The sequence below is a fragment of the Podarcis cretensis genome, assembly GCF_951804945.1.
Source record: "Podarcis cretensis genome assembly, chromosome: 6".
Taxonomy (NCBI): domain Eukaryota; kingdom Metazoa; phylum Chordata; class Lepidosauria; order Squamata; family Lacertidae; genus Podarcis; species Podarcis cretensis.
In genome coordinates this window covers 78,099,043-78,107,699 of record NC_137175.1, presented here as the reverse complement: position 1 = coordinate 78,107,699, position 8,657 = coordinate 78,099,043, and the positions used below count along the sequence as shown (strand labels likewise).

General features: G+C 41.1%; 1 protein-coding gene across 2 annotated transcripts; it reads right to left on the bottom strand.

The window, feature by feature from the left end:
• Positions 1-6: 6 nt before the first annotated feature.
• On the bottom strand, positions 7-8,540 carry DNTTIP2 (deoxynucleotidyltransferase terminal interacting protein 2). 2 transcript variants are annotated; one of them, XM_079981320.1, is made up of 7 exons: positions 8,385-8,540; positions 5,309-7,059; positions 4,662-4,797; positions 4,214-4,309; positions 2,631-2,795; positions 1,563-1,672; positions 7-104 (listed from the first exon to the last, which is right to left on the bottom strand). In XM_079981320.1, the coding sequence occupies exons 1-7, from the start codon at positions 8,451-8,453 to the stop codon at positions 11-13; spliced, it is 2,421 nt and encodes an 806-aa protein (XP_079837446.1). In that variant the 5' UTR covers positions 8,454-8,540; the 3' UTR covers positions 7-10. The 2 variants fall into 2 exon arrangements, with proteins under 2 accessions (XP_079837446.1, XP_079837447.1); XM_079981321.1 differs by lacking the exon at positions 8,385-8,540 and adding an exon at positions 7,728-7,979.
• Between the last annotated feature and the right edge of the window lie 117 nt (positions 8,541-8,657).

The following is an 8,657-nucleotide window of genomic DNA, read 5'->3' as shown; positions in this document are numbered from 1 at the left end:
CCCCCCAAAGCTATGTGCGGAATTTTTTCTTCTTCCGATACTTCTTGCCTGCTGCGAGGGCTGATTTTTCAGCAAGGATGTCTTGATACTTCCTTTTATTATATCTGAACAAGAGAAATAATGTTATAAAGTATGAATAACATACATTAAACATATGCAGGTGCAAAGTAACTTTAAGCAGTGTAGTGACTATCATCAGTTATAGACCAAACCAAAAAATAGATTTGATTTAATTTAATAATAGCCATTATTGTTGGCCATGATAGAGAAAATGAACCGTGGTATTCAATGCTGGTGCATTTGAGTACCAGAACAAACACCAGAAGAGAGCTGTTGCCTCATACCCTCCTTGTGAACATCCTGAAGACATGTGACTAACCACTGTTACAAACAGAATTCAGGACTAGAAGGACCCCTGGTATGATCCTACTAGCTACAATAAAACTGAGAAAAGATTTTAGATGGTTTTTTAGAATAAAACTAGTTCCAAGAAACTTAAAAAGGGAATATTTTTATAGCCAACAGCTTAGTTTTATATTAGTATAAAAGCTGCTATGCTATGATGCCAATTCTACTAGTCACAACTGAAATTACACTCATTAATTGATTAAAATTAAACAGAAGTACTGTTTTTCATACACCCTAACAAGAGATTGAATGGGCAGCCCTGAACCATCATGCAAGTCCCAATCAGGCACAGAATCTCAATATTGTCTCCAACATAAATACCTTAAAACAGGAAGAAAATGGGCTCTGTCTTAACAGGCACGCAAGATGCCACTACAACATGCAGTATGAACCGCAATATGCAATTCTTACAAAGACAGAGGCTGGAATCCAATGTTGCATAACTAGATGCTTGTTCAAAGGGGATTCACATTCATCTCTGCACTGCAGCTCCCCATTCACCCTCAAAATCTGCTCCAACCTACTGTACCAGATTCTGATGGCACTCATGAGGGGAGGAGAGAAAAGTGAAGTTCCACTGTGAGCATAGGTCCATTCTGCTTGCACACTGGGAACACCCCAAAGAGATGAAGTATCTCTGCCGACTTTTCAGGATTGTCTTTTTCTCCTGCATCCATGAATATGCAGTTTTAAAAATAAAGAAACCTACCCTGCTTTTCTTTATAAATACACAAAGCACTTACTCACGTGACATCAAAGCAATAAAAACACAACCCCAAAATTACTTTAAAAATGTAATATATAGTAGGACTAAAAGCAGGATAAACTAATTAAGTTTATAGGATGGGAAAGTACACTTTAAAAGGTATCAACAGAACACCTAACCATAAGAGAGAGGCAGCTAACCACAATCTCTAGGGAGACAGTTTCAGTATAATCTGAGCACTGAAATGGACAAGGCCCTGTGCCACAAATTCCAACCGACTATGCTTCTGAAAGTGTTTGGGATGCATAGCAGGGCCTCCGATGTTAAATGCAGAAGAGCATATGGGAGTAATGTGGTCCTCCAGATATTGCTAGTAAAACCTTAACACATTCTTTGACATCACCACATTGCTTGTATAAAGTTTTCAATTGAAATTCATTCCAAATACCTTCTAAACTCAGAATCTGCCAGAAGTTCTTCCACTATGTTCTTCTTCCTCTCTTTCTTGGGAATTCGGGCATGATAGAAGTCTATTGGAGAATCCACAACCGTTCCAACCTGAGAAAAGAAAATAGAAGATATTTTATTGTTACATACACTTGAAGGGCTATTTTTACAAAAGAGGGGTCACTGGACAAACAAAGAGCAGTGATGCCCAGTACATACTACACTCTGAAACACAATTGCTAAATACATACAACACAGTGAAGAACTTGCAATATCCAGAAAAGGTTTTGATATAAAAGAAAGAAAAGCAGCATGCTAAGACACTTTTATTGAGCATATCTTAGGGGGAGAGTCATAAATCTAGCACACAATTAAACATGTTTACAGAATTTAAGTTCAAATAATGGTGCAAGTTCAGCTGAATCCATTTGACTCTTCAGTATGCTTATCTGTAGTGATGGACAGCATTGTGGAGCTGTAATATCCCAGAGGTCGAGTTGCTGCTGCATAGTGGGGTGGGGGTGGGGGTGATGTCAGCGCAATGCAAAGACACTGGCAGAGCCACCAACTCCCCTCCCCTTGTGTGTCGCAGGGACTCAGCCATCAGGAGGTCTGGTGAACAATGCAGCCCCACCATACCATCTACTTACTATTGCTTATATGTGCTCTGGACTCTAGTAACTGTCTACAATAAAAAGATATACAAGGAGTGAAGCTTTGGATGCAGCAGGGAGCCATGCACTTTCTTTTTCGAGCACTAGCAATGAAAAAATTGAACACAGAAATGTTTTGCGCATACTACATTTGAAAGTCAGGAGGCAAAAAGCATTATGCTGAGCAAATGGAATGCAACTGTGAATGACTGAAGGAAGATATATGCTGGAATAGAATAAGCCCAAATTTTGGACCATATTTTAATGCAGTGTTTAATTCTTAAGGTGACATGCACATACAAAATTTGTTACCTAAGGAAAGTAGATAATGGTCAGTATGTTCCAAAGTATGCTTAACTTCAGCGTGGTGTAGCAGAAATCCAAAACCAGTTGAAAATATCTTCTCATTTTCTTACCTGGAAGTATTTGGGGAGACCTTCTCTGTCATTCTTTTTATAAAATCTCTTAGGATCTATGGCTGCCCTCATCTTCAGAGCCTTAAGGTCATTTTTCAATTCATCAGTCATTTCTGGGGCTTTCATACCAAACCAACCATTGCCAGTTGTTTTCTCTCGCTCTGCCTGTATTCAACACACCAAGAAACAGCAGTTCAATATTTGTCCACTTGCTAACAACTGCATTTTCATGCAATAAAGTCAGCTAGTTAAGAACTGCAAGCAAGCTTTATGATTAAAAGTGTTAGAAGCTGGACATATAACAAAAGGTTATCCTAACGTTTAGAGCTTTACATTAAGGCAGTTTTCACAATATTCAAACATTTTCCTTGTATTTAAACAGGCTTCAATGAATTTTTTAAAAAGCAACTGTAACTATCTAAACCAACATTATTAGTTTACCAAGGTCTTCATATGTTATTTTTAAAGTAAAGAAGCACTTTAGAGATTATACGGGTAAGAAGTGGGTAAGGAGTTTAAGTAGTGTGTGAATGTGAATGAGTGTGCACGTGTGTTATCCGCATATAGATAAAGCTTTGGATTTCCTCTGACAATGTTTTGATAATACAGCTTCCCACCACCATCCAGCAGTGGACATGGAAATACAGCATCTATGGGCTGAAGTCAGACTCTGTTATTACCCTTTAAACTTTAATTAATGTTTCAAGTTAATACATCTCGGTTTCAGTATTACACTTTAGTACCAAATTAACCCAATAACCCAAGAAGCTCCTGTAATATTAAGTAACCCACACTTACAAGCTGACATCACCATATGCGCAGTATCACTCTTTCCTCATTCATTGTAGCCATATCTTCCACATGAAGCTTACTTCCTCCTCTGTTCCCCCAAATATCCAATCTTAAGCTTTCACCTTTTTGTCCTCCTCTAAGCTATTGCCTCTCACTCTTGCATGGTTCCCCACACCCATCCTAAAGCCCCCGAGTCCTCTTGTCTCTTCAGGAATCATAATCTCTTGGCAAGCCCCTTTCTTCTGGCACCCATGTGCTCTTAAGTCTTCTTCACATGCTGCTGTCTGACTTCACAGGCTAAGCTGTAAAAAAGACCTACTGATTCAGTGTTGCAGTTGTCACATGCAACCACATGAACATTAAGGAGCACTTGAGTCTGATTTCGCTGGCATTTTACTCAAGGGCTGAAGAGTGCTTTTAAAATGGAAAAACCTGTTATTATCAACCTTCTACATCTTTCATTTGTCATATTTTCTGTTCTTCTTCCAAGAAGTTCAGAACAGCTTATATGTCACCACCCTTTGGCTGATTAAACATTCTATGGCCTTTTAAATGTGTTTGTGGAAGAGGGGTTATTGCTTTGTTTTTTGTGTTCTAGTTTTGTATTTTTATGTTGTGATCTTCGGATGAAGGGCGCTATACAAATTAAATAATAATAATCCCATTATCTAATCATTGTACGGCAGACTAAGCTGAGAAGTGAAGTGACGGGTGCTTACATGCCCTCAGAGAGCTATAAAGTCAGCCCAATTCTTGTAGCATTGAGCATTGCTCAGTGATCCTCTACTTACCCTACGTTGTTTCTTCAGCTGGTGGACCGATTCTTTTAAAGGTGGAACAGATTCCTTTTTTTCAAAATCTGGAGTTATAACACTCTTTTTCAAAAGCTATAAGGGTATATTAAAGTAGCATAATTACTACACAGTGCTAAGCAGACAAAACACAAAAGAAAATTTAGGAAACTTGAAAACTGCAGTTACAATAAAAGTTAAGCTCCCTAAGGACTAGGTCAGGACAAAAAACTGAGTCACAGGAAGGTTACTGATGACAGTGGCTCAATAGGACTTGTAGAAATCACAGAACAGTTCAGAAGTTAAGCTGAGAAAGGAGCATCAAAGAAAAGAAAATGTGGAAAATGCAGTTTTTCTGGCAAAAACAAGGAGTAGATTCCTTCAATGTTTTACTGAGGGCTTCCTTCTAACCCACGTTTAGCACAACAGTGAACATTGGGTACTTTACCTCATCTTTCTTTTTCTCCTTTAGTGGCACAACTCCATGAAAGCCAGATTTCTGCTTTCCTGCATCAAAACTAATATATGAGCCTCCAAGGTTTTTAACATTTAGACCAGGATCAATGCTGCTTGAAAATGATAAACTAGAAGAGAAAGAAATGTTAAATTTACACTCACTTTGACACCACCCTCTAAAGCTTATTACAGAAAAATATTTAAATGAGCAAACCAAATCAGTTTTGAAAGCACTGACACACACCTATTAACTCCTTCCTATAGGAACCAAAACATGCAAACAACTCTTTAACTGAAGTTTTAACTTTTCTCTAAGGCATGCGAGCTGCAACAGAGGCTTTCAACAGAATATACCAAGGTTGTACACTCCCAACACAAAGCTCTTAAAAAGCAGCTGAAAAGCATATGGCAAATCCACAGTCAACAGCCTAGTTTACAGTAACTTTTAAGCAGCTTTTTTGCCCCTACTCCATAGTGACTATTCCCTGGAAAACGAGAAATCATATATCAGACAATTCATGTCTGCCACTGCTTCCATTTTCTCAGACCTTGTAAACAATAAACAATTCTGCCCCAGATACATGCGTCTAATAATACTGCTTAACATAAACTATAACTAAGTTCATTGAGAGAACTTACATTTTATTATTTTCATTTATTAAATCTTCCTCCTCATCTATAAATTCTTCTTCACTGTCTTCCAATTCAGAGGATTCCTCACTTTGTTTATTACCTTCTGTGTCCTTCTCTTCTAAATACCATGATCTGGTGGAGTCCAAACCAGGAGTTTTATCAATTACAAATAGTTCTTCACTATGTGATTCATGTAAGGTGGTAGTGGTTTTTTTACTAGTATCTGTCGAATTGGCAATTGTTTCTACTTCATTAATTTCTTCTATATCACTGTTTTCAGATTCTTCACCCTCATCACTTGTAAGAAGTGACACAGTCAAATGTGATTCATGGCCTGTTTTGGTTGTATGTGAAGATGATTCAGCAACTGGTTCATCTTGCCTTCCATCACTGTCTGAACTTGCAACAGAAATCCTGCAGTCATCACTGTTGCTTTCTATATTTCGTGACTGGATAATATTCTTTTGTGGGCTATCTATTTTTGATGGCTTGCCTACTTCTATTGCCTCTTCTACTTGATACTGTGTAACCTTTCCAGTATCCATTTTTGGGGGTTCCACATTGCTTTTGTTTTTATTAGCAGTTGTCTGTTTCAGGGGCATACTAGACTGATCAAGTTTTATGTCATCATATGGAGAAATGTCCGAATTATTTTTTATAGGTGACTGGTTTTTAGTTACCTTTATGGATTTTTCTAAAGTTAGATCACACACTTCCTCTGTGCTCTCCGCAATTTCATATACATCAGCTAACATTTGTTTTGTGACAAACTCCTTGATATCTTTCTCCTGTCTTATCTTTACCTCCACACTGCCCACAGATTCACAGTTCCTCTCATTTGTCTTGTCTTTTTTAGGTGATTTTTTTGTGCATTCTCTTGCCTTTCGTGGGGGGCTGCTTGACACAATCTGTTTTGGATCATTGTTGAGAACAGATTCATAATGGCCCTTTGTTTTACAGGGGCTAGGTTTCTCATTTATCAAAAGAGTTGAGAGAGATGAGGCTTGGTCTACATCTAAATCAGAATTTGTAGGTTGCTCTGAATCAGAGATTACAATAGTCTCAGATTTTGTTACACAGTCAGTCAGTTTTGCTTCTTCCACCACAGCTTCACTTTTTCTTTCAGGCTGAGACATTGCTTCTTTGGACAATCTCAGCCCCATGCTCCTGGTTATTCGTTTAGACTGGACAGATTGCTCTGCAGAAATACCGGAGCACCATGATTCTGTATCAGAAACTTCTTCAGCTTGGGCCTCACACACTGGTGAAACAGTAGTCTTGACTTGCCGAATTCTAGTCATTCTTGCAACACTTGGAGTCCGTACTCCTGAAACAGTGGAAGAACATGATTCTGCTTCAGATATGTCATCATCTTCTTGACATCTGCTTCCTTCACTAAGAGGAGCTTTCTTGCTCTGCCTGCTTTTAGTGGGCGTCTCTGGTGGACAAGGAACTACAATTTTCCGCCTTCTTGTTATTCTTATAAATAAAGGTGTCTGAAGACCAGACACAGAGGAGCAATTTGATTCTGCTTCAGAAATATCCCCATCAGCCTGCAGTTCAGCAACTGAGTCTGCCAAATTTACAGCCTTTCTCCTATTCAGAGATGCCTGCACTTGCGGAGGCTCCTCCGCATCCATTTTTGTTTCAGACTCCTTTGTTTTCTCAAGAGGAGGCTCAGGAACAACTTTTGCAGGGAAATTCACTTTACTTCTCCTAGTTGTCCTGACAGATGTGCTGCCTTCCGTTGAGTCCAGCTGAAAGAAAGAGAATAATGTTGAATAATATGTAAAAGCTATTTCCACAGGCAAAAGCCACATGAGAAACTCCACTCTCAGATTCCAATGCATTGTGGCTTTTTAACCTATTAGCTATTGTTAGAATGAAACAACATTACACGAATTGTCACAGCAAGTCATCTTCTTAGTTTTACCTTGCCAACAAAAACCATTTATAAGTTTTTTGATAGACAATTCAAAAGATAAGACCCCCAACTGTTTGCTTTAATGTACTGTAACTCTCACTTGGAGAAGAAGACACTTACACATCTGCTTAGGGCATAATTCAGCAGCAGTTTAGGGTTTTACTAAAACACCAGAAAGCATCATTATGCCTGAAGGACTCCCGTGTTCCCATTTTGACAATGGCTGTGCTATTTAAGTCCCTATGGCTGTAAATGTTATGGGAGCATCATGTATCATGCAGTTTGCAGAAGCTAGATCATCAACACATCTACACTGTATGGCAACTATCTAGCTATAGGCAATTCTAAAAAATACTGCTACGCTTACCTCACAAACAGACCCATAAAATCAACAAGGTACAATCTGCTAGCAAGTACTGCCAGGCCAAGACATTTTGCCGCTTGAGGGAAACAACAAAATGACAATCCCTACTTCTATGTATGGAAACCACTGAATCTTACCTCAGCGCTAGCAATGGGACAGCATCCTCCGCTATATGTGAGGGCAGCCAGTACCACAGCTGGCGTATCTTGCAGTGGGAGCTCTGCTGCCCAATCTCTCACCTCTGTACCCTGCCCCTTCTAAAGGCAGAGGGTGGTCCTGCCTCGAGGGCTTTCCCTATGGGGTGAATGAGCCCCACTAAGAATAAGCCATAGGCGTGCAGCTGAGATATCCGTGTCCTCTCTGCAATGTTCTCCTTCAGAGAGGCAGCAGCCAGTACGGTTGCACCGTATCTCTCCAGCCCCGAGCCCATCTTAATATCCATCATGCAAAACACATATGCGCCGCCCTGCTCCCCCCCCCCCAGTGAAGACGAGTGGGGGGGACACCACTTCAAGGCACGCACCTCTGGGAAGGGCAAGGGCCCTTTAGCAGGAGCCCCGCGGCCGCCGCCATCAAGGCTGCAGTGATCCTCCGCAGTGGATCCACGGCAGTGCTCGCGGCGCAACGGTCTCCGGTCACGCGCACGGAGGCTACGCGCGCTCCCGGGCGGACTGAGGGGTCTGCGTATTCAAACTCCAGCGCGGGAGTTGCGGGGCCCGGAAAGAGAATCGCTCGGGCCGGCTGCCCCTTTGTCCCCCCGACTCTCCCTAGATCTCGCTCCGCTCCCTTCTCACCTTCGCTTCTCCAGGGTGGTCCCTGCTCTCCGGCTCACTCCGCCGCGCTCCCCGCCGCGTGGCCACCATCTTCTCTCTTCTTTAATACGCATGGGAAGGAAGCCACTTTCAGCTCGCTTCCGGGTTGGTGTGCTCTCCTAAGTTCTCCGGGTGAAAACTTTCTACCCCCCGAACAGTTCCCGTTAGCGGCACCGGACCGGAACGGCTCGCCTAGATCGCCGCACACATGAGCTTCCCCCGCCCGACTCTTCCGTTTTCTTAGTTGCTGTCTTG

Excerpts from the sequence above, each read along its gene's own strand:
- DNTTIP2 (XM_079981320.1), bottom strand. The coding sequence starts at position 8,453 with ATGGTGGCCACGCGGCGGGGAGCGCGGCGGAGTGAGCCGGAGAGCAGG. Across the intron at positions 1,673-2,630 it reads GTCTCCCCAAATACTTCCAG|GTTGGAACGGTTGTGGATTC; the intron begins GTAAGAAAATGA and ends TTCTTTTCTCAG. Across the intron at positions 105-1,562 it reads GCAGATTCTGAGTTTAGAAG|ATATAATAAAAGGAAGTATC; the intron begins GTATTTGGAATG and ends TCTCTTGTTCAG.